This window comes from Panthera onca, chromosome D1, assembly GCF_046562875.1.
Source record: "Panthera onca isolate mPanOnc1 chromosome D1, mPanOnc1 haplotype 2, whole genome shotgun sequence".
Lineage (NCBI taxonomy): Eukaryota > Metazoa > Chordata > Mammalia > Carnivora > Felidae > Panthera > Panthera onca.
Window position 1 is genome coordinate 92,057,601 of NC_138348.1, and position 24,635 is coordinate 92,082,235.

General features: G+C 38.7%; 1 protein-coding gene across 2 annotated transcripts in view; it reads right to left on the reverse strand.

Moving 5' to 3' along the window:
- Positions 1 to 24,635, reverse strand: part of SIRAL1 (SIR2 antiphage like 1) — a 48,670-nt gene that overhangs the window by 2,537 nt on the left and 21,498 nt on the right. For both annotated transcript variants that reach the window (XM_060605190.3, XM_060605189.3), the window contains exons 2-6: positions 22,646 to 22,738; positions 18,061 to 18,313; positions 8,539 to 8,766; positions 6,286 to 6,414; positions 4,704 to 4,989 (exon numbers count right to left, since the gene is read on the reverse strand). In XM_060605190.3, coding sequence (XP_060461173.1) covers positions 4,704 to 4,989; positions 6,286 to 6,414; positions 8,539 to 8,766; positions 18,061 to 18,313; positions 22,646 to 22,731 — 982 coding nt within the window. In that variant the 5' untranslated portion in view covers positions 22,732 to 22,738. The remainder of the gene's footprint in view (positions 1 to 4,703; positions 4,990 to 6,285; positions 6,415 to 8,538; positions 8,767 to 18,060; positions 18,314 to 22,645; positions 22,739 to 24,635) is intronic.

The window sequence follows — 24,635 nt, forward strand, 5'->3', positions numbered from 1 at the left end:
TATAAAAATGCAAATCATAACCAAGCATGGAAGATAAGCTTGACTGGTCTCAAAATGAAATAATGTTTTTAACCTAAAACTACTCTGCTCGATTTCAAATCACAAACTCAAGCTGACCACTCGAATAAAGTCCCCTGGGTCATACTGAGAATCCTTCATTTTTGAAAGTTCAGAATGCCCAACTGAGTGATAACTTTGGGGAAAGCCCCTTTGGGAGGAAGCCCATGTAGCTAACAGGATTTGTGCCACTCTACAACACTTCTAATGATGTTTGTCAAGAAAAGATTTTGTTTAACAGGAACAGCTGAACAGGGGGATTTTGTTATTGCTTTTAATTTTAGCATCATCCCTGGGTAGAAGGTCTCAAAATGCAGATCAAGAGAAATATGCAGAGCTTGGGTAGGTACCTCTTGTTTGATGACAATACAATATGCTTAGTGGAAAAGCCTACTGAAAAGTCCTAAGTGTGGGCCAACAACAGAAGAATCTGAAGCATGGCAGGACAGCAGAAAATGCATCCCTAAAGAAAGAATAGCAAATTGTTTTCACAAGAGACAAACCCAAAGGTTTGTCTTTTGAAAGGATTTTCTAAAAACCATAAAAAATCCTACAAAAGAACACAGGCAGTAACCTCTTTGACATTGGTCATAGCAATTTTTTTCTACATATGTCTCCTGAGGCAAGGGAAACAAAAGCAAAAATAAAATATTGGGACTACATCAAAATAAAAAGCTTCTGCACAGCCAAAGGAACAATCCGCAAAACTAAAAGGCAACCTACTAAATGCAGAAGATATCTGCAAATAACCTATCTGATAAAGGGTTAGTATCCAAAATATATAAAGAACTTATAAAACTCAACACACCCCAACACCCCTCCCCCCGCCAATAATCCAATTAAAAAACCGGCAGAAGGGGTGCCTGGGTGGCTCAGTCAGGTGAGCATCCGACTTCAGCTCAGGTCATGATCTCACAGTCCGCGAGTTCGAGCCCTGCATCGGGCTCTGTGCTGACAGCTCAGAGCCTGGAACTTGCTTCCAATTCTGTGTCTCCCTCTCTCTCTGCCCCTCCGCCATTCACGCTCTGTCTTTCTCTCTCTCTCAAAAACTAAATAAACAAAAAAATTAAAACAAAAAACAGGCAGAAGACATGAACAGACATTTCTCCAAAGAAGACCTATAGATGGCCAACAGATACATGAAAAGATGTTCACCATCACTTACCATCAGGGAAGAACAAATCAAAACTACAGTGAGATATCACCTCACACCGGTCATATTGGCTAAAATCAACAACATAAGAAACAACTGGTGTTGGCGAGAATGTAGAGAAAAAGAACCCTTGTGCACTGTGGTAGGAATGCAAACTGGTACACACACTGTGGAAAACAGTATAGAGGGTCCTCAAAAAGTTAAAAATAGAACTACCCTATGACCCAGCAATCACACTATTGGATATTTACCCAAAGAATATAAAAACACTAATTCCAAGGGATACATGCACCCCTGTTTGTAGCAGGAGTATTTACAATAGCCAGGAAATGGAAACAGCCCAAGTGTCTATCACTTGATGAATGGATAAAGACGTGAGGGTGTGTGTGTGTGTGTGCGTGTGTGTGTGTGTGTGGTGTGTGTTGTGTGTGTACTAGAATAGTACTCAGCCATAAAAAAGAATGAAATCTTGCCATTAGCAATGACATGCATGAAGCTGGAGAGTATAATGCTAAGCAAAAGAAGTCAGAGAAAGGACAAATACCATAGGATCTCACCTGTGTAACTTAAGAAACAAAAAATGAACAAAGGAGGAAAAAAAGAGAGAGACAAATCACAAAACAGATTCTTAACTACAGAGAGCCAACTTAGAGTTACCAGAGGAAAGGTGGGTGAGGGAATGGGTAAACAGATGATAGGGATTAAGGAATGCATGTGTGGCGGTGAGCACCAGGTGACGTATGAAAGTGATGAATTGCTATATTGTACATGTGAAACTAATATAACTGGAATTAAAATAAAAACATTAAAAAAAAGGTTTTCTGGGGGCACCTGGGTGACTCAGTCTGTTAAGCATCCGACTCTTGGTTTCAGCTCAGGTCATGATCTCACAGTTTGTGGGTTCAAACCCCACATTGGGCTCTGTACTGACAGTGTGGAGCCTGCTTGGGATTCTTCCCCCCCACCATCTCTCTGACCTATCCCCGCTCTCTCTCTCTCTCTCTCAAAATAAGTAAACGTGAAAAAAAAAAGAGGGGAGACAGTTCTAAAGTCTTTGGGAAAAAGGGTTGATATCGTTTTTGGTGTTCAGTTATGGTGATGCCTTTTACAAATCTGGTTCCATCAAAGCATAGCCATTGATATCTAAGAGCTTGTGGAATTTCTCATTATAGGAGAATTCCACTTGAAACAATGTGATTCAGAAAAGAAATCAGGGAATATCAGATTTAGGAAAATTTCTCTCTATATTAAATTACCTGTACTTCCTTAGGTCCCCTAAGATGCATTCAGATTGACAATGAAAATATATATTAACATACACTTTTCAGAATATATACTACATACAACAGCAAAGTGGGTTGTGTGTGGGATTTTTATTTTAGAGAGAGAGAGTGTACATGAGTGGGGAGGAGGGGCAGAAGGAGAGAATCTTCAGCAGGCTCCAGGCTCAGCAAGGAGCCCAAAGCAGAGCTTGATCCCATAACCCCGAGATCATGACCTGAGCTGAAATCAAGAGTCAGACACTTGACTGAGACTGAGCCATCCAGGTGCCCCACAACAGCAAAGTTTTAAAAAGCATTCTCAGGGCGCCTGGGTGGCTCAGTCGGTTAAGCGACTGACTTCAGCTCAGGTCACGATCTCACGGTCCGTGAGTTCGAGCCCCGCGTCGGGCTCTGGGTTGATGGCTCGGAGCCTGGAGCCTGCTTCCGATTCTGTGTCTCCCTCTCTCTCTGGCCCTCCCCCGTTCATGCTCTGTCTCTGTCTCAAAAATAAATAAACGTTAAAAAAAAAAAATTTAAAAAGCATTCTCCAATTTAGCTGATACCAAAAAATTCTGCATTTTGTAGGGTACTGGGAGCTTGTCTGGAGCCATTAATAAACCAAACCTTTTATCCCCATTTAGCTTTGTCAGAACCTGGAGGCAGGGGTTCCTGGAATCTCTGTCCCTCTCTCTCTGCCCCTCTCCCGCACCTATGGGCATGCGTGCTCACTCGCTCTCTCTCTCTCCCTCTAAAAATAAATAAACTTAAAAAAAAAAAAAAAAAAAAAAAAGCTGGAGGTAAAATAACGAGTGGTGCCACTAACCTCTATGTTTAATACCACCATAACAGTTTCCAAATAATATTTTAGGTGTTTTTTCTATTTGTAAAGATAATACATATCTTTATCACTGTTGGAAATGCTAACTGAAAAATACTAAAAAAGAAACACCTTATATCCTACCCCAAAAAGAAACCACAGTTAATTTAATAAACATCATTCCAGATATTTCTCAATACAGACACAAACAAAAATAGAATACATCTACAATTCTGTATGAATAGGACGGACCATGGCATTCTACAACCTGCTGTTCTTTATGCACAGTGCTAGGTGTCTGATGTCTTTTTGGGCAACAAAATTTTCCCTCTTATGGCTTGTGTTTCATCAAAAAATGCTGATGTATTTGCAAATTCCATATTAACTGGAATATTTTAGGTTGCTTCCTTTTTTTTTTTTTTTTTTTGGCCATTATATTCAAAACTGATTACATTCCCGCACCTGTTATCTCTATGCAGTTATGTAATATAACTGTGCAATTGTCTAATTATCTCCTTAGGAGAAATATGTAAGATAAATTGCATCAAGTGGGATTTCTAGGTCAAAAGTTTTTAAATTTTGAGCAATATTCCAAAACTTCCCCTTCAGAAAAGCTGTACTAATTTTACCTTCCCACCAACATGATGTGACTACATTTCTTTCCTCATAGCTGTAGCCAAAACTGAGTTATCTATCATTCTTTTTGATTTCGAAATCTAAATTTTATTATTTTACTTTTTTATTAAAAAACTTTTTTTTAATGTTTACTTGTGAGAGAGACAGAGGCAGAGCACGAATGGGGGAGGGGCAGAGAGAGAAGGACAGACAGAATCCCAAACAGGCTCCAGGCTCTGGGCTTACAGCCCAGATGCGGGGCTCGAACCCATAAACCATGAGATCATGTCACCTGAGGAAAGCAGACGCTTAATGGACTGAGCCACCCAGGTGCCCCTATTTTTTTTTTAAGTTTATTTGAGAGAGACAGAGACAGCATGAGTTGGGGGAGGGACAGAGAGAAGGTAAGAATCCTACGCAGGCTTTGCACTGCCAGCACAGCACAGGGCCAGAATGTGGGGCCTGAACTCATGAGACCATGAGGTCATGACCTGAGCCAAAACCAAGAGTCGGACGCTTAACTGACTGAGCCATCTAGGCGCCCTGCAATCTAAATTTTAATTGCATTTCACTGACAATTAGGCTGATTTTTTTATTCTTCCCACTTCTATATTAAACTGCTTGACTATGTCTTGGTCCACTTTCCTAATATCCAAATGGCAGCTTAGTGTAACGCAAAGACTAACCATGATCTCCCTTCATAATATGGTTGGGATTATAGTCCTTGTGTTGGTAATGATTTTACTCACCACAAATACATAAAAGGAGCTGTTATTCTCAGTGTCAAAATACATCTTACCTGATCTACCCCTCGTGGAGATCTCACATGTCAGTCGCCTGAAATATTCTGGGAGATCAGCATATTCATTTCCATAGGAGATGACCTTAATTCCTTTGTCCAGCATGTTTTCTCGAAGCTTCTTGAACTCATCCACATCTCCTCTCCGAACCAGCATGAAATGTTCTAAGTCAGATTTATGCTTCACAGCCTCCAGAAAAAGGGCTTGGAAAGTGGTATCATCCACAGTCCAGCCACAGCCCAGGAAAAGAAATGACTTGTTCTCATACAGTTTCTGAATCTCTCTCTTGCAGGAAAAGAAACGACATATGAAATGACACTGTGAAGACACACGCAAGGCATGTCAAAAACAAAAAAGTCAGTAGGCTCACAACTACTACATTTGAGTGTGATGATCACTCAATGAAAATTTAAGAAGGTATATTCATTCCACAAAGGAGTCTGATCCTGTATATTCCTGTAAGTTGATGACTAGTCCAAAATTTTATCTTTACCTAGCATTCTACTAGTCTCTATTCAGGCTTTCACTGGGTTGGCACTGGTCAAATGGCTATATAGTTTATTTGTCAGACCTATGTGTCCAGAGGCCATAAAGCAATGAGAAGTTTTCAATATATCTTACTCTTTCCATTTTCTGGATATTTTCTTTTTTTGTTTTACAAACTGAACCATGGATCACCAGAGAAGATCACTCCATCACCAGATTTGCTCAAAAAAAGCTAAGACACTTAGAACATCAATATGTGTGTATATGTACATATATGTATATATACGTACATATAAAAACATCAGAAATGATTCTGCTTATGGATCACTCAATGTCAATGATGGATGCAATTAAAACCAACGTCAGGGAAAGTACAGGTGGAAAAGAGTCCCTTATGCTTTTCCTGGTCTTTCTTTTGCTGCATCATGCAAAGATACTATCATCCAGCCCTGAAAACAGCCAGTATATACCAGTCTCAGAGTTGGAGAGTTGGGGGCCAGTGAATTTTCCCCACATATCCCTGGCCAGAGAGTGTTTCTGGTGTTCACACATACATATAAACAAGTCTAAAATTTGTGTCCCCAAAAAGCAACAAGCTTTTCCACAAAGCTTTTTTATCACGCTACCTAATTTTTTTCAATTTTTGCACTGAGCAGTGTGAATAAGTGTGTTAATTCAATATAAGCCCATCCCTGTTCACACACCGTCTCCTAGAATGTATGTTCTAGGAGTGATTGGTCAGCAAAAAGGTACATAAATTGTTTTTGGCAGAGAGAGGGTTATTAATACTATAACAAACTAAAGGATGAAGAAGGGTAATAATGTATTCTTTGTATGCAAGGATGATGCCAATGACAGAGTGCCATCTGCTGGCTGTCAATCAGGAATAAAGTAAAACCCCATGGCTTGATACCTGAAGAGACGTTCCAAAATTCCGAAGATGGCCTGCACAACCACAAGCTAAGAAGCACAGAAAGAATGTCTGAACTTCCAGTTTTAACTCATAGGGAAAATGTCATCCCATGAAGACCAACAGTATATTTAGAGGTTTCCCAGGAAGGCCTTCTTGAGACCAGCAAGATCAGCACTACTCACCATAACTTCAGTGTTCCTGAGCACATTCTGATACCCTGCTGGGTGCAGGACAATGCCACTAGGATTGGTGTAGACTCCATGGATGTGTAAGACGCTCAGCTTCCGCTTCTCCTGAGCCCACTCTAGAACCTATATAACACAAATATAGCTCAACCAGGTCGGCAGGGCTGAGCACCTGCTTAAAGGTCCCCATGAGTAAGAGACTGTTTTGATGGATCAGGCTGCTGACATAACTCTTTATATCACAGGGCAAGAACGCAAAACCCAATGTGGCCTCAGTTTCCATTTGGGGTGTGGCTGTTAGGACTGATAGAAGCACGTCTGGCGATTTCCCTTTGAAAGTAGCCATCAAAAATTAGGTATTACTTGTCATCAGTTGCAGAAATGATAGGGCTCTTACCACTGGTGATATACATGACAGCTATGGATGACTGTTTCAGTAATGATCCCTAAGATATCAAGCCTCCTTGTATCCAGGCCCTGTGTAGTCCCTTTTCGCACTTACTCCAGGCTTGGCCACTGGCCTGCTTCAGCCAACGTGGCGTTAGCAAACACAATGCATGCAGCAACTTCAAAAATGCTGGCGTGAGTCTCCTTTCTCTTTTGCTGCTTTTGGAACCCAAGCTACCATGTGAAGCAGCCTTGGCTAGCCCGCTAGAGATGTGTGGCCCAGCCACTGCCTGTACCACCAGACATGGAAACAAGGGCCACCTGACACCACCCAGCCTTAGTCTAGCCCCCGGATGACTGCAACCATGTGGGTAACCGGTAAAACCCGCAGGACTGCCAAACTGAGCCTCTAAGCCCAGCTCAGATCACTCATTCACATTATCATGGGCAAATAAAATGTTTGAAGCTCCAGCGTTTAGGGTGGTTTCTTGTGCAGCTGATGAACAACACAAGAATCACTTCGGTCTCGCCTGAGTTACCTAAAAGGTTACCAATGAAGAACAGTCACTTAGGGACAATGATAACAATAGCCACCTGGATGCCATGGTTCCATTTACTCAAGACCCTGAGAAAGCATAATTTTATTCTCTTAACATTCTAGAGAAATTAGGTATGGGTTAGGAAAAATAGTAAATAGGCGGAGAGATACTGAATCTGAATATCACTAGGCCCCATTCTGACTACCAGTCAATGGCTTTAACCACTAGACTTCAATATGGCCCTCGTGTGAACTAAAAATATAAAGCAAATCTTGAGGTTCCAAGATGAAAATGACAAAGAAAATAGCAAGTCTGATACTAGCCTTAACATTTGATTTCCTTTCAAAACCTGACTTCAAGGTCAGCAAAATCACAAGAAATCTCAAGAATGGTATTGTAGCTACTTCTCTGGCAGAGACAGTGTACTGGGACAATGAATGCCAGTGGGTGAAACACTTTTCTATCCAAACTCTAGTTATTTGGGCTCTAGGTTGGACACAGAGACAGGTTCCTTGGAAAACAAAGTGTAGAAGGAAAATTACAAAAATACAAAGCAGGGCACATGAAACCTGGTGGCATTTTACAACCTGGTTTTTTCTTTTTTTTCTTCTTCTTCTTCTTCTTTGATCATGTCTCTGACATCTTTTTATGGCGATAAAAATATTTTCCCTTTCATGGCTTCACCGTATTTCATCAATTAGGTAAATGTTGGTGATCTACAGAATCTCCTATTGGTGCTAGAGTTCAAATTACAAACTCAAGTGACCAGTCTAAGAAAAAAGCCTCATCTTATTAGTTGACCTAGATCAACATAATGTCATGGTAAATGGCTTGGGTACAGTATGAACTATATTAATAATAATAAAAAAAAAAGGCTCTCAAGGTTTCCACTGAACATTAACTTTAACCCAGCTATCACTTTGCTTGAAAGTTGCTCTCCAGACATCATAAAGTAGTTTTCATACATTTCCAATAATGTCATGAAGAATATATCCTAAGATATCTAAATCAGTATTACACTCACCTGATGTTTGCAAATGTTAAAGAGATCTTACAGTTCTAATGACTTTTTATAACCTTGCTTTGAAATTTGGTGAAACTGTCAAAACTCACAGAACTGAACACTTTTAAGGTCTGTGCATTTTACTTCATGTTGATTTTATCTCAAAAACCAAAAAAATAAAAATCCAACCAAAGACAAGAATCTTCCTTTCTACCTTGACATAAATACCAGTAAATGTATAATATACCAACTAGAAAATAGTTTTTCTGAAGACACAACCCATCATTAGCCCAAAGAAGAGACTAATCCTTTACTTTTTACCTTTTTCTCATCAGTAAGGTCAAGGGATTCGAGTTGTTTTCCCTGATCAGCTGCATACAGTTCCAGGAGATTATCAAAATTTGTAGTTAATACGAGGGCTCCATTTTCCATCAGGTGGAGAACTGACTGAAGGAGTTGTTTTCCAGAATCTTCCATCTTTGACTCCAAGTCATCAAATACTTCATATAAACAGTCTTTGAAAAATGTGGACCGAACATTACTAGTTCTCTGGGGAGGGATTTGAAAGAGAAAAATTAATTCTAGGTGTTTTGGTAGGTCATTTGTTTTAATAACAATTATACAGCAAATCTTTGAAGAGAACACTCTGTACTTAAAATAAGGATATAACACTGTCTACCTCAAAGAGTTATAAGAAAAATAGGATGATACATGCCAAATGCTTAGCACAATGCCTAGCACATAATAAGTGATCGGTACTATTACATCATATGCAAAAAAAAGAAGTTCTCTAAATAAGCATTTTCATAGATTAAAAGACAGCTCTAAAATGTGGTTTAGTGTCTCTTTTTCTAATCCTGGATGCTTTTTACAGATGCTTATAGATTTAAGAAAAACTGCTTACTTTTCTCTCTGCCTGTTTTTTTCCCCTAGCATAATTTAGGAATTCATTTACAGATATGCTAGGAAAAATACTTAGGGTATAACAAAGGTTATCAAAATTATGCATTTTGCAACTATTAAAAATACCAAACACTAATGAGTTAAAAAAAACAGACATCCTACTTCTTTACATATGGTTTATCTGAGTAAGTGCTTTCCCAGGTTCATTCTAAACGTATGTAAATGTCAAGAACTAATGAGGAACTATAATACAAACCTCAGGTAGGAAGGTGGCTTTATTTTTTGTAATTTTTATTATTTTTTCATTAAAAAAACTTTTTTTTAATGTTTATTATTTTTGAGAGAGAGAAAGAGAGAGAGAGAGGGAGAGAGAGAGAGAGAGAGAGAGAGACAAAAAACACGAGTGGGGGAGGGACAGAGAAAAAGGGAGACGGAATCCAAAGCAGGCTCCAGGCTCTGAGCTATCAGCACAGAGCCCGACGTTGGGCTAGAACCCACAAACTGTGAGATCATGACCTGAGCCGAAGTCAGACGCTTAACCGACTGAGCCACCTAGGCGCCCCAGGAAGGTGGCTTTATAACTTGAAAGACAAAGTGGCCCTGGGGCACAGGAATTTCAAATGGGAAGGTAACTATGTAATGTGCTACAACAAATGCCTGATCCCTATCTTGTTCCTGCAATACTATTTCAGTAGATAATATCAGAGCAAGAATTAGTTCATACAGGCGCCAATATTTCCCATTCAAACTCCAAGCAATTGCCATTAGCAGCTAGACAGGTAGATAATGAGCTCCTTCTGCTTTTCCTCAAAGTAGTCCCCCTACCTTCCTGGTTTCCTTTGTGTATCTTTCTAATAGCACAATGCTCAGAGAAAAATCCGTTTCCATGGAACCACATAAGCAGATTCATAAAATACACTTCCACGTGCCAAATTCTTTTCCTAATTTTTCCAGGTATTTTTAAAAACTATCCATTCTTTAAAAATTATACCTACCAAAAAATGGTAAATATTTAAACTGTAGAAAAACTGGAGCACAGGGGTGAAACAGTACTTCTGTATTTGATGGTGAGACATCTTGAAGTTTATCTTGTCTATCAATCACTATTCCATGCTGTATCTACCACTAGACAGGCTTCTCATTCATCAGCGTGCTCAAAGATCCTCTTCTAGGGCTAACTAGATGCTATAGACCATATTTATGTGGCTAAGAATGTGGGTCATGTTTTTCAACTTGTCCATTTTCATTACATAATGGCATTAATAATTACATCACATACTAGCAACCCACAGACAACCAATTGGGGACTCTAACACTTTATCAGAATGAACGATCTGATCAGAAACTGTGAAGAACCTATAATCACACTTACCAAAAATATGATGCCCCTGTAATATCTACCAAAATTACAACCCAATTACCCTACAGTCTTGCAGTTCTATTTCGGGGAATATATCCCACAGATATACTTCAAACAAATGAAATGACATATACAAGATTATCACTGCTCTGTTATCTGTAGTAGTAAAAAACTGGAAACAAGCGAAGTATCCACATGTAGGAGACGGATATGGCCAAGAACCCATATAAAGGAAGCCGGTATGGAAAGATCTCCAGGATATACTGTTAAGTAAAACAAACAAGGTGCAGAACAGTACCTTTAGAACGTACCTGGGGTGCCCGAGTGGCTTAGTTGGTTAAGCACCCGACTTCGGCTCAGGTCATGATCTCATGGTTCGTGAGTATGAGCCCCCACATGAGGCTCTGTGCTGACAACGCAGAGCCTGCTTAGGATTCTCTTTCTCTCTCTCTGGCCCCCCTGTGCGCGCGCTCTCTCTCTCTCAAAATAAATAAATAATCTTAAAACAAATCTATTAAAAAAATTAAAAAAGAATGTACCTGTTAACATGGGGGATGGAGGAGGTAGTGAGGTAAGAATATTTGCTTGTATTACAAAGAGGAACACTGGAAGGATGCTCAAAAAGCTAGTAAGAGTGGTGACCTATGGGGGAGGGGTGAATGTGGGAAGAGGAGATAGACAAAGACATGGTGGGAGTGAAATGTCACAACATAATGTAAACCTTTTTACATCATTTTGATTTCTGCAATGTGCATAATACCTACTCAAAAAAGCAAAATTAAGTTTCAAATGAAATAAAAACTATAGTGATTTTAAAAACTTCCTTATTGTGCTTTGTATCTTCATTTTGTACTCTGATTCATACAAAGTCATATGATAGTATATTCTAGAGCCAGTTAATCATTACGCACACAGATAAAAACACCTGAGTATACAATCAGGTAGGTAATCATGGGTATGGAATAGTTCCTTGCTTCTAAGGAAAGAAATACAAAAGGTCAAAGCCTGGGAATAAATGTTATAGGTCATTTATTTCAGCTATCTCTTAGTTCTATTCCTTTAAATTATCACATCTTGCATATCAACACTGAGAGGAACGAGAGAGACTTCTGCAGCTGTACTGATTTCCTCAGACTTTAAAACGAACACTTCTCTCCCTGAAAGCATGTGACCCTAGAACTAAGTTTCCCACCAGCAGTCTAAGCAAAGACAAAGGAATGAAAACAAACAAGGAGGTTCCATGGTCCAAAGGAAATGCCAAACTCCCACACAATTTTAAGGACATGTTCTCATTCATTTAAAACAGTGAATTGAATCCAGTGCTACTTCATTTCCTTTTACCCTGTAACTCACATCTTTCTGATACCAGATACAGTAAGAAACAAGATCCTGACTCTTTCCAACGAAGGTTATGACCATTTATAGTACATTTACTATGTGCCAAACACTTCATATACATTATCTCACTTGTTCTTCACATGAGTTAAGCAGTATTAGCCCAGTTTTTACAGGTGCAAAAATAGATTCTGAGAAGTTCAGTGATTTTCCCAGGGTCCTAGTTCATTTAAATGCCAAGTCTGATTCTGAAACCCAAGTTCTCTGCATTGAATGCACAATGTCACCGCCTTACAAAAAACTGGCCCAGTAGACAGGTCTATTAACCCTGCCATGTTACTACTGTTAGATTCTTTTTTTTAAAAAAAAAAAAGAAAGAAAGAAAAAAAAAAAAGGACATTTTCAAAACATGTAACAGTAAAAAGAACATAATACCCCCTGTAGACCCATCATCCAGTTTCAACAATTACCACACATGGCCCATCTTATTTCATCTAAGCCCTCTACCACACCCTGCCACCTTCTCCCCTTCGTGGAATTTCTTCTGAAGCGATTCCCAAACATCATTTCATGCAGATACTTCAACAGTTCCCTAAAAGATAAGGACTCCCCTTTACATATAAAACAAAACTGCAATACCACCTATCACACCTAAAAAAAAAAGCAGTAATATGAATTCCTTAATATCAAATACCTAGTGTTCAAATTTCCAAGTTTGTGTGTGTGTCTTTTTAAAATTTGGCTTTAAGTTTATTTATTTATTTTGAGAGAGAAAGCATGCATGAGTGAGGGAGGGGCAGAGAGAGGGGAACAGAGGATTCTAAAGCAGACTCTGTGCTGACAGCAGAGAGCCCAATGCGGGGATTGAACTCAGGAACCGTGAGATCATGATCTGAGTCGAAGTCGGACACTTAACCGACTGAGCTTCCCAGGCGCCCCAGTGTATCTTTTTCTTAAAGCCTCTGGGTTGCCTGTTATTTTTTTCTTACATATCCTCTATTAAAGTGGTTTTCAAAATGTGGCCCATGGACCCCATGTATCTCTAATATCCTTTAATGAGTCTGAAAAGTAAAATTATTTTCATAATAATATTAAGGTGATTTTTGTCTTTTAAACTGTGCTGATATTTGCACTGATGGTACAAAAGCAATGGTGGGTAAAACTGTTGGTGCCTTAGTGTGAATCCAGACAGTGGAACCAAGCTGTGCCAGTGATCACTGTATTCTTCACTACCAAAGACCTACAGTAAGAAAAAAAACTCAGTTTCCCTTAAGAATGCCCTTAACGAAACAGTAAAAATTACTAACTGTAGTAAACCTTGCTCCTTGAGCACATGTCTGCTTAAAAGTCTGTGTGAAGAAACAGGAGCTCTGCACAGAGCACAGGTGCTACAGACTGAAGTATGATGGCTGTCTCCAGGCAAAACACTTGTGTGGTCGAGCTGTAAACTCAACTGGCCACCTGTTCTCATCAAACGTTATTTTTACTTGAATGAATGACAGACACACTACAGTTATTCAGATTTGGGTTTTCTCAGGCAATGTTGCAAAAATAAAGTGAGCCTGCCGTTTCGAGGAAAACAACAGAGCATTGCTGTCATGGCTGCCAATGACAAAAGTTGAGCTTTCAAGCAAAAACCAGAATTTTAGAAAACCTTATTCTGCCACCATGAGCTTGACTGCTTCCAGATACCTCTGTGAGGGATGGGTGGTGTCATTAATGGATGCAATTTTGTTGCCGCTGTAGTGAAATGTGTCAGTATCTAGAAGATATATATAACTCAGCGAACCAATATTTTCCAAATGACAAATGCACGATATTGCAAAAGGGTGAAAGATGGGGGAAAGGTTCATCCTAAATGCAAGATGGCGGGGCACCTGGGTGGCTCAGTCGGTTGAGTGTCTGACTTCGGCTCAGGTCATGATCTCGCGGTCACGGGTTTGAGCCCTGCATCTGGACTCTTTGCTGTCAGCGCAGAGCCCACTTTGGATCTTCTGTCGACCTCTTTCTCTGCCCTTCCCCTGCTCACATTCGTTCTCTCTCTCCCAAAAATAAACAATTAAAAAAAAATAAATAAATGCAAGATGGATCGCGGATTTTAATGCAACAAAATAGGAGAAGTTCAGATTCCATATTCCTATTAATATGGATTTGACTTCAGTTCCCTATTGCTATTAATCTTAAGGAAGGAAGCCACTACTTACCTAGTTTTTAGTGTAGTATCAACAATAAATATCTATAATTATCTAAAGAGACTATTAAAATACTTTCTTTTTCAACTACGTATCTGTGAGACCTGATTTTTTCCACATACACCAAAACAACACACACTATAGAACACAGATATGAGACTCCAACTGTTTTTGATTAAGCCAGACCTTAAAGAGATTTGTAGAAGTGTGAAACAATACTATTCTTTTCACTAATTTATTTTTGTTTTGGAAAATATATTTTTCACAAACATGTTAGTTATGTTAACATGTAATAGGTTTATTGTCACTTTTTTTTAAACTTTGTTATTTTGAAAGAGAGCTTGAGCAAAGGAGAGGTACACAGAGTGGGAGAGAGAGAATCCCAATTAGGCTCCTTACTGTCAGCACAGAGCCCGACGTGGGGCTCAATCCCAGGACTGTGACATTATAACTTGAGCCAAAATCAAGAGTTAGATGCTTAACCAACTGAGCCACCCAGGCGCCCTGGTTTATTGCTATTTTTAAGTGAATTAGTATTTTAAACATTTCTTGCTATTTTTAAACATTTCTCAATTTTTTTTTTTACCGTTTATTTTTGAGAGACAGAGAGAGAGCATGAGTGAGTGTGGGGCAGACAGAGAGGGAGACACAGAATCCCAAACAGGCTCTAGGCCTTGAGCTGTCAGCACAGAGCCCGATGCGGGACCCGAACCCACGAACGGTGAGATCATGACCCGAGCTGAAGTCAGATGCTTAATCGACTGAGCCACCCAGGTGCCCCTAAACATTTCTCAATTTTTAATACAGTGAATATTGACAGATATACTTCACAAGAACAAAAGTTGTTTGAGATTCTCAAAAATTTTTAGGCGTATAAAGGAAGTCTTGAGACCAAAAGGTTTGATAATTGCTCCTCTAATGCAACTGACACTAACCCACAACTACGCTTTCAGGCTAATAATAAATCTTCATCCAAAGATAATTAGTGGCCCCAGTCTGGTACATTTGGTAGGTATACACTTAATGACACTGACTTTAAATCTCATTACTTTCAATCATAACTCATCCAGCTAGCAAAATCATGTTTTCTGTTCTCAGGAGACCATGGTGATGGATTAGAGAAGGCTATGGCCAAGACAATAGAGGGCATGACAACACTGCATCCTAGCTGGAAACAGAACTTCTTCATCCACAGACCAATCATCCTAGTCGGACACAGTACTCTTTTTCCTCATGAGTTCTCTTTCCTTCTTTTTTTTTTCTCCCCCAGAAAGATAACATTTTTTAAATTAATTAGCTGACACATTTCCAATAACATTTTCCCTTGTATTTTCTGGCTATATACTCTTTAATTGACTCTTTATATGACAGTATTTTGGATTATTTTTTAGACATTAAGAAATTATGTTTTCTTTCCTCCCTGTTCTCAAGTGTACTTTATCAGATATTGATATAGCCACTCTCACTTTCTATTGATCAGTGTTTGAATCATACCTGTTTTCTATCCTTTTACCTTTATTTCTACAGCTGTGCTGAGATGCAGTTTTCATGACATACAGTTCACTTATTTGAAGTGTAAATTCAATGATAATTTTTATTTTTTTTTTTCCTTTTTATTTATTTTTTATTTTATTTTATTTTTTTTTTTTTACTGTTATTTTTTTTTTATTTTTTTATTTTTTAATATATGAAATTTACTGTCAAATTGGTTTCCATACAACACCCAGTGCTCATCCCAAAAAGTGCCCTCCTCAATACCCATCACCCACCCTGCCCTCCCTCCTACCCCCCATCAACCCTCAGTTTGTTCTCAGTTTTTAACAGTCTCTAATGCTTTGGCTCTCTCCCACTCTAACCTCTTTTTTTTTTTTTTTTTTTTTCCTTCCCCTCCCCCATGGGTTTCTGTTATGTTTCTCAGGATCCATAAGAGTGAAACCATATGGTATCTGTCTTTCTCTGTATGGCTTATTTCACTTAGCATCATCAATGATAATTTTTAGATTCACAAATACCGCAACTGTCGCCACAGTCAATGTTAGGACATTTCATCATATCAAAAAGAAACCAGGTACCTTTAAATATCACCCAGCTGCCCTCCATCCATGCTCCAGCCCTCAACAAATAACTACTATACTTTTTCTAACAGGTCTCCCTATTCTGGACATTCTGTATGAATGGAATCATCTAGTATGGGGTCTTTTGTAAATGGCTCCTACTTAGCATACATTATGCTAAGGTCATTCATGCTGCAGCATGTATCAGTACTGAATTTCCTTTTATTGGCAAGTAGTATTCCATTGTATGAATATGCCACATTTTGATTATTCATTTGACAGCTGACAGACCTCTGGATTACTTCCACCTTTTGGCTATTACGAATAATGCTATCAATGTTTGCTTATACGTTTTTGTCTGAACATGTTTTCATTTCTCTTGGGTGTATCCAGAAGTGGAACTGTTGGGTCAGATGGTAGCTCTATATTTAACTGTTTGAGGAACTGCCAGACCGTGTTCCACATTGTTCGCACCATTTCACAAGCCCAGCAGTGCATGAGGATTTCAATTTCTCCACATCCTCGCCAACACTTAATTATCTGACCGTCTGACTCTGGCCGTCCTGGCCCAAGTGAAGTAGCACCTCAGGTGGTTCTGATTTGCACTCTGCTAATGACGTCTGATGTGGAGCCTCTTTTCGTGTGCTCATTGGCCGTTTCCCTTGGAACAACGTCTATTCAAGTCCTCTGCCATTTAAAAATTGAATTATTTGCCTTTTTATTGTTAAGTTATAATACTTTTTTATATATTCTGGATACTACACCTTTAGAAGATACAGGAGTTGCTAATATTTTCTCCCATTCTGGGGGGGCTCTCTTTTCACTTTCTTATAGATAGTGGTCGTTGAGCCTAACAGATTTTATGTTTGGTAAAGTGCAGTGTTATCTATCTTTTGTTACTTGTGCTTTTTTGGTGTCATGTTTAAAACACTGCTGCCAGATTCAAAGTCATTAAGTTTTAAATCTGTTTTCTTCTAGAGTTTTATAGTTTTAGCTCCATATTTAGGTCTTTAATCCATTTTGAGTTCATTTCTGTATATGGTACCAGACAGAGGTCACATGAGCCCTTTAAAAGCCTATTATTTATTTACATTATTCTAAATTAGTAACAGTTTATCACAACTAAGGATAAGGAAATGAAAAGAGGACGTAAAACATACTAAGTTTCTGAAATGAGTCATGAACCATTTTTCTTCAAAATGTTTCTTCTTTTTCTTCAAAAATATGACTTAGTAAGATTTACAACATGCAAATTAAAAAATAAACAAAAATGTTAAAATGCACTATATGCTAACTAACTTGGACGTATATTAAAAAATAAATAAAATTAAAAGAAAAGATTTACAACATGCTTTGGCTACTCTATTATTTGCAAATATATAAATATATTAAATGAATCCTGATTTTGAAGGCATGTTGAAGACAATACAAGACAAGGAGGCCCTTATCATTCAGGATCCCGTGAGTCTTCTTTAGCATATGAAAGTCCCCTTGGTAACTTCCCCTAATCTTTACTTCCCCCAACTCCCAAGTAGTATATATATAATCAGTCACCCCTCACGATCCCAGTGCGTGAGGTCCTGTCCCCGTGCTTTAATAAAACCACCTTTTTGCACCAAAGATGTCTCAAGAATTCTTTCTTGGCCATTGGCTCCGAACTCTAACATTTCCACATCACTCAGAAACAACAACATCATCATCACCATCATCACCATCATCACCACTACCACCACCACCACTACCACCACCACCACCACCACCACCACCACCACCACCACCACCACACACACACACACACACACACACACACACACGCACGTACGCATGCACAAATGGGTCAAGATAACTACCCTGAATAGGGTCCATAAACAGACATTTTGTAAAAGAGCAAAATGTTATGCAAATCTATAAACTAGAAGTGAATATTCTTATTACATTTGGCATACGTGCCATGGTTTCAAAAAATATCAAATCCCAGGGTACACAGGAGGGTACTCACAGGAGAGAGTTTCTGGATAAGGTCATGGGCAACATGGACAAGGTTTTTGTCTTCATGGAGACATTTCTGAAATTTTCTGCTTTCCTCATCTTCTAGAAGATCAAAATCAATGGCAGCATCCAGTAAGGCCTGAATTAACCCCTTCCAGGACTTTAGGGCTGGAACCTGAGGGGCAACTGCAGCACTAATGCCTGTTCCGATCACCAGCACAAGCTCCCGGGGCTTCTTAGTTTTTAAGCTTGGAAGCAGCTTCCTGAAAAAGTCAACCAAATGAAGAGGATTGGAACATCCAACAGATAAGAGAAAGCACACGGAAGGACTGTTGAAAATCACGGTTTTCAGCTATCACTTTCATAATTGCAAAGAGGATAAAGTACCAGTTTCTGATACCTCTCCTAAGTATCTTTTTTTTTTAATGTTTGTTTATTTATTTTGAGAGAGAGCGAGCGGACGTGTGCGCGCATGAGTGGGGGGGGAGGGGCAGAGAAAGAGGGAGTGAGAGAATCCCAAGCAGGCTCCATGCTGTCAGCACAGAGCTCGACGTGAGGATTGATCTCAAGAACCGTGAGATCTTGACCCGAGTCAAAGTCAAGACACCTAACCAGCTGAGCCGGGTAGGTGCCCCATCCTCTCCTGAGTATCTTAAGCAAAAAGACCAGAATTTTGTGCCAAGACTTGCTGAAAAACCTATTTCAGGAATCTTAAAAGACACTCTTAAAATCAATTTTCTCCCTCATAGTTCTCTCAACCTAAAAAAACCCACTAACAGTAGGAAAAGATCTGATCACATTACAGCCCAGCTGAGTTTTACTAACTTATATTTTAAACCAACACTGAATTTCAAAAAAACACGGACTCCAGACAGAAAAGAAATCCATACAAATTAAATTCCCACTGCTGGCAAATATAAAAGAAGAGATGAAAGAAAGCCAAATTTAAGCTCAGATTTCATACACACTATTAAGATAAAATTGAGAATGAGACAGTCAAATATGGGAACAAATTCCACTTTGGTTTTGTTCTAGATTATCTTGAGGCAAAAAAAAAAAAAAAAGAAGGAAGAAAAAAAGTAGTTAAGAGAACTGTGAAACACAGGACCTTCACATTACCTAAATAAACAAAGAAAAAACTATTCAACAGATACGACAAGAAGAGAAAACATTCCTTTCTTATCATGAGAAGCACCACAGAGTTCTGTTTTGAAGAGATAGCAGGGGCACAAGTTTTTGTGTTTTGGCCCCCCCCCCCCTACAATCTGGAAACTACATTAAAATGTGTTTGAAATATGTTTATTCACTTGAATTTTTGCTAATGGTAGGTGTTTTCCAAGAAATTGCCTTTCTCAATCTTTTGTCAAAATAATAAAATAGAAAAAGGATTCGCATTTTGGCATAACGTAAGAAACAGCCTTGGGAAACCTGTTTTGGGAAACCAAACTTTAGAACTGCCTTCCCTATCCCCAACTCCTGCATTCAGTCATTCAACAAATATGAAAAACTTACAAAGTACTAGACATAAGGGTAGGCACTAATGATGTTCCTATGAATAAAATCAAGTCCCCAATCTCAAAAGTTTAGTCTATGGGAAAAGACTTGATAACAGATATCAGAAACTGATGATGAAAAATAAGTTTCAGTTCAAGGGAATTAAGATATTGAAACATAAAACAATACATACAGAAAATTTCTAGAAGGGTTCACAAGAACTGTTAGTAGTGGTTAAACCTGGGGATTGGGGAGAACAATGATTTTTACTTCTCACTTGATTGTGCTGTATTACTTGAATTTTTTACCTCATCCATTATAGGTCTGAGGTGTAATTTTGCCTCACTTTTCGTTTCTGATTCTTCCTAAAACCACTAAGTAATTATAAAGTAATTTTTTTAGAAAGCGTAAGTTCATAAAAAACAGAATAGGAAAAGATGACAGCAGACAACACAGGCCCACAAAATTTTAGAAGTTGTAAGGTAAGAGCTGATTCCCTCGACAGAACCTTGGGAATGTCAAGTAAGTCTGAAGGTAGAGGGGCAGGTGGGGCCAAGATAAGAGAAGTCACTGCAAGGCTGTCTTAGAAACAGTTAGAATTCTAAGACTGGAGGCTTGCTCTCCAGAGAGGTTGAGTATTTGAGAACACTGTGCACAGCTTGGGGAAGGAGATTAAGTAAAAGTCAGTATATGAAATGGCAAGACTCTCCTTTGCCCCCTTCTCCCAGAGGAAGACTCTCAGACACTGGCAGTGAACCTTATACCTGCACGCTATTCCCCATCCACTCATCTTCTTTTGGGGATAATGGCCAGCATGAGAGAAAAGACCCACAGGTTCTGACAGGCAGCGATTCCTCAGCTCCAGAACCATGCTTGACACCCCCAATGAAGCACGAGAGACCAAGTCCTTTACACACACACAGATTCTCCAACTGGCTCTTTAGCGTCTTCTCTTAAATATGAGCAGACAAAGAAAGGTCATCTTACATTTGAACAAAGCTCCCAATGTGAGAGTTACATATAAACAAACTAGTACCTAGAAAGAAACCTGCAGGAAACAAGGGACAATACCAGAGAAAGAAGAAAAACTGAAAACAGTTATCTCCATAAATTAAAAAAAAAAAAAAAAAAAAAAAAAAAAAAAGGCATCTATGAAACATGAACATTAGAACGCTGTATGGGGCACCTGGGTGGCTCGGTTCGTTAAATGTCGGACTTCTGCTCAGGTCATGATCTCACGGTTGTGGGTTCAAGGCCCGCATTGGGCTCTGTGCTGACAGCTCAGAGCCTGGAGCCTGCTTCAGATTCTGTGTCTCCCTCTCTCTCTTCCCCTCCCCCCCAGAACTAGCTCACATTCTGTCTCACTCTCTCAAAAATAAACATGAAACAAACAAACAAACAAAGAATGCCATAAAAGGGGTGGGCATGGGGCACCTGGGCAGCTTGCTCAGTTAAGCATCTGACTACTGATTTTGGCTCAGGTCATGATCTTGCAGTTCTTAAGTTCAAGCCCTGCATCTGGCTCTGCGCTGACAGTGCAGAGCCTGCTTGGGATTCTTTCTCTCTCCCTGCCCCTCCTCTGCTCTTTCTCACTCAAAATAAATAAATAAACTTAAGAAAAAAAGGAGGGGGGTGAGCAAACAAAAAGATTTCTTGGAAATTAAAAATATAACAAATAAAAAATTTGTAAGGTTGGAAGAAAACAAAATTACTTGAGACAGCAGAATGATAAAAACAAAAGCAATAGAAAAATATAAAAAAACTAGAGTCCTACTCCAGAAGGTCCAATATCTGAATACCAAGAGTTCTACAAAGACACAATACAGAAAAAACTGTAAAGGAAATTATCAAATAAGAAAAAAAATTTTCAAAAATGAATTATCAGTAGACAGCTCTGAAGAGCTACCTGATGTCTAGACTCATATGAAGGTACATCACCATGAAATTTCAGGTTGCTGAGAATAAAATAACTATCCTTATAAGCTTCTAATGAGAAAAGAAGAGGCCACATGACACAAATGACTGGGAATCGGCACAGAGTCCCTATTTTGGCAGAAGACTTAGCTGCTAGCAGAGAATGAGCAGTAACTTCAGAACTCTAAGGAAAATGACTTCCTCCCTAAAATTCTACACTCAGCCAAATCATCAAATCAATGTACAAATATGATAAAGACATTTGCAAATGTCTCCAAAAACCCTTCTCATGTGAATCCTTACTAAGGAAGCTAATGAAAATAGTTTTCAGCAAAATGAAGGACTACACCAAAAAGGTGACATGGTATCTAGGAAAGAGAGGCTCCAATACAGGAGAGATGTAAGAGGAATCCTTGAGGTCATGGGGAAGGAAAATGGCAAATATCAGCCATTTTCAGCAGGCCTGGAGAACTATCCTCAGCAGAATATGGTCCAAAAGGAAAACCCCACGAAACAATTTAAACTAGTAAATTACTGATGAGTGTCAGCATATCTAAGAGATTTACTCTTCTGTCACAGAGTTTGAAGACAAATTGGTAGGTACATAGAAAACAAAGCAAACCAAAAAAAGAGAGAGAGAGAGAGAGAGAGAGAGAGAGACAATCTTTAATAACTTGGAGGGAAAAATGGACAAAAAAGTGTATTTCAAAACACGATTAGGCTCACCTATGAACTACTTATACAGTCATGTAATGTAACTATTAAAAACTGACTTAACCAAAAATTATGATATAAAACACACTGGGGAGGGGGGCAACATGTGAGGAGAGGCTCCAGAAGAGCAAGCCTAATCCTCATCTTTCTTAACTGGAAATAGATAAAACCAAAACACTAAAAAACAGCAGTACATACAAAGTATTTAAAAATATGAATGGAAGTATTAAAGAAATCAATTAAAAGGCTGCAGGTGATTATCTCTATAGAGGGACAAGGCATTATAAGCTTTCAGGTACTGACTTTTAAAATTATGTACATTTATGACCTGGATAAAAATAAAAATTGAATCCAAAATAAAAATAATTTAATTTTTATATGAAGACCAATATTAATTTCTGAAAACAACTGGGATGTGGGGCAAGTCTGTTTGGTAATTTACTGTGTTCCTCAGATTCCCTTCCCTTGTTTACCTGGGCTTTTTGGTGGGGGGTGCGCCATCACTGAAGAATCCAAGAATCTTGTCTATATCAGAGGCCTGGCTCCCTGTAGAAGCCATCCAGTTTCTAAAATAGATTAAACACCACAGACCACAATTAGATCTGTAATATATACCATTCAAAACAGCATATACATTAAACAGTTTTAATAAGCTGTATACCCTAAAGGTGCTCTAGAGATATCCCCTGCTCAAGAGAAATCCACTAATTAATGAGCAGCCCAAACTTCAGGAACTCAATTCATCTTGAAATTATGACTGGTGCTCCATACTGTCATCTTGTTTCTGTTCCTGAAGGCTCCCCTGCAACCCCTCCCACCACCCTGCAAAAACAAAACAAAAACCTGTGTCAATTCATGTCAATTGCTGGCCATCACTTTGTGGAGCCTAAGAAATACCTGTTATTCTCCCATGAGATAGGCTTGGGAAGACTTAGGGGATTAAAAACAACACATGGATAAGTGTGCTAATAGCCCCCAATTATCTACTTACTACTATCAGCTAAAGAAATCACTGGGTCAAGAATAGAACAATCAACACTAATTTGCTGATTGTTAGACATTCCTTGTTGCTGAACAAGTGTGTACTGGCAGGCAGTGAGGCATGTCTCCCGAGCTCAACAGTGTGGACTCTGAGACACGGTGATAAATGGGAAAGGTACGGATTGTCAAGCAAAGATGCATGAGAAATGACAGACTGTGCTCAGGTGATGGGATAACTAGCAAAAGAGAATTGCCATGGATTAGAATGAAGATTGTAATGAGAAGTTTTAACTGCTCACAATTTTAGTAAATTTGCTAAATTGAAGGACCAGTAATTCTAAAACAGCAGTATTTTAAATAGTGTGTACACACACCCAACAAAAGACAATACACATTACCAGAGTTTTGGGTGCTTTATTATTGCTTCATTATCGATATTTAGAATTAACTGAATCAATACAAATTATCTCAAGGTTATTATTTTATTAGAAAGCTTTTTTCTTTATGGAAACATTTTTTTAAAGTGTGCTGAATTAATTTTTCTGGTAAATAGAAGGCTCAGTTCCTCACCCCATATTGCATCACATGTAATGGAATTCTCTGATATCATAATCATTAGATAGGAATCTCAAAATCATAAAGTGAGTTAGGAAGCAGACCATCTTTTTTCTAGTCAAATCTTTGATTCTGTTGGTCAGAAAGCTGGGGTTCAGAGAAGACACACAATACTTAACTCTGTAAACTGTCTCTTAATAATCATCTGAGCGGTTTGTCAAATGTATGTTTTTAAAAGATAAAAATCTATCAATTGACTTAAAAAAGTGTATGTTCTCAAGATCCAAACCCAAATTACTGAACCAGAATCTCCAGAATCTTCAGGAAATTCTTATGATGAGGCAAATAGAAAACAACCAAATGAAATGCAAGCAATTTTTCTACAATCCAGCTATTTTGTTAAATGTAAGCATACCAGATGTCATCCTCCCTTCATTTAAATGTACAAATCATTTGTAAAAATAAATAAATAAATGTACAAATCATTTGTTAGTCAACACCTTCCCTGTTTACTAAGTTAATCACCATTTAAAATACTGAAATATTTCCATTAAGTTTTAATTTATGTGAAGTCATTTTCTACTCTAAAGTGTAGCCTGGGCTCTAGACTGGAAAAGTGCTTAGAGTTATCAAGTACATTATCCTATTTTAGGGATGAGAAACACTGAAGGACAGAAAGGCTGGGTGCCATAATTCAAACCAAGGCAGTCTGCCTTCCAAGTTCATGCTGTGAACCACTCTATTACAACCTAAAAGTGTCCTCCAAGTTTTAGCAACTCACTTTTTTTTTTTTTTTTTTTTAAGTAGGCTTCATGCCCAGGGGAGAGCCCCATGTGGAACTTGAACTCATGACCCTGAGATCAAGACCTGAGCCGAGATCAAGAGTCTGATGCTTAATGGACTGAGCCACCCAGGTGTCCCTGTTTG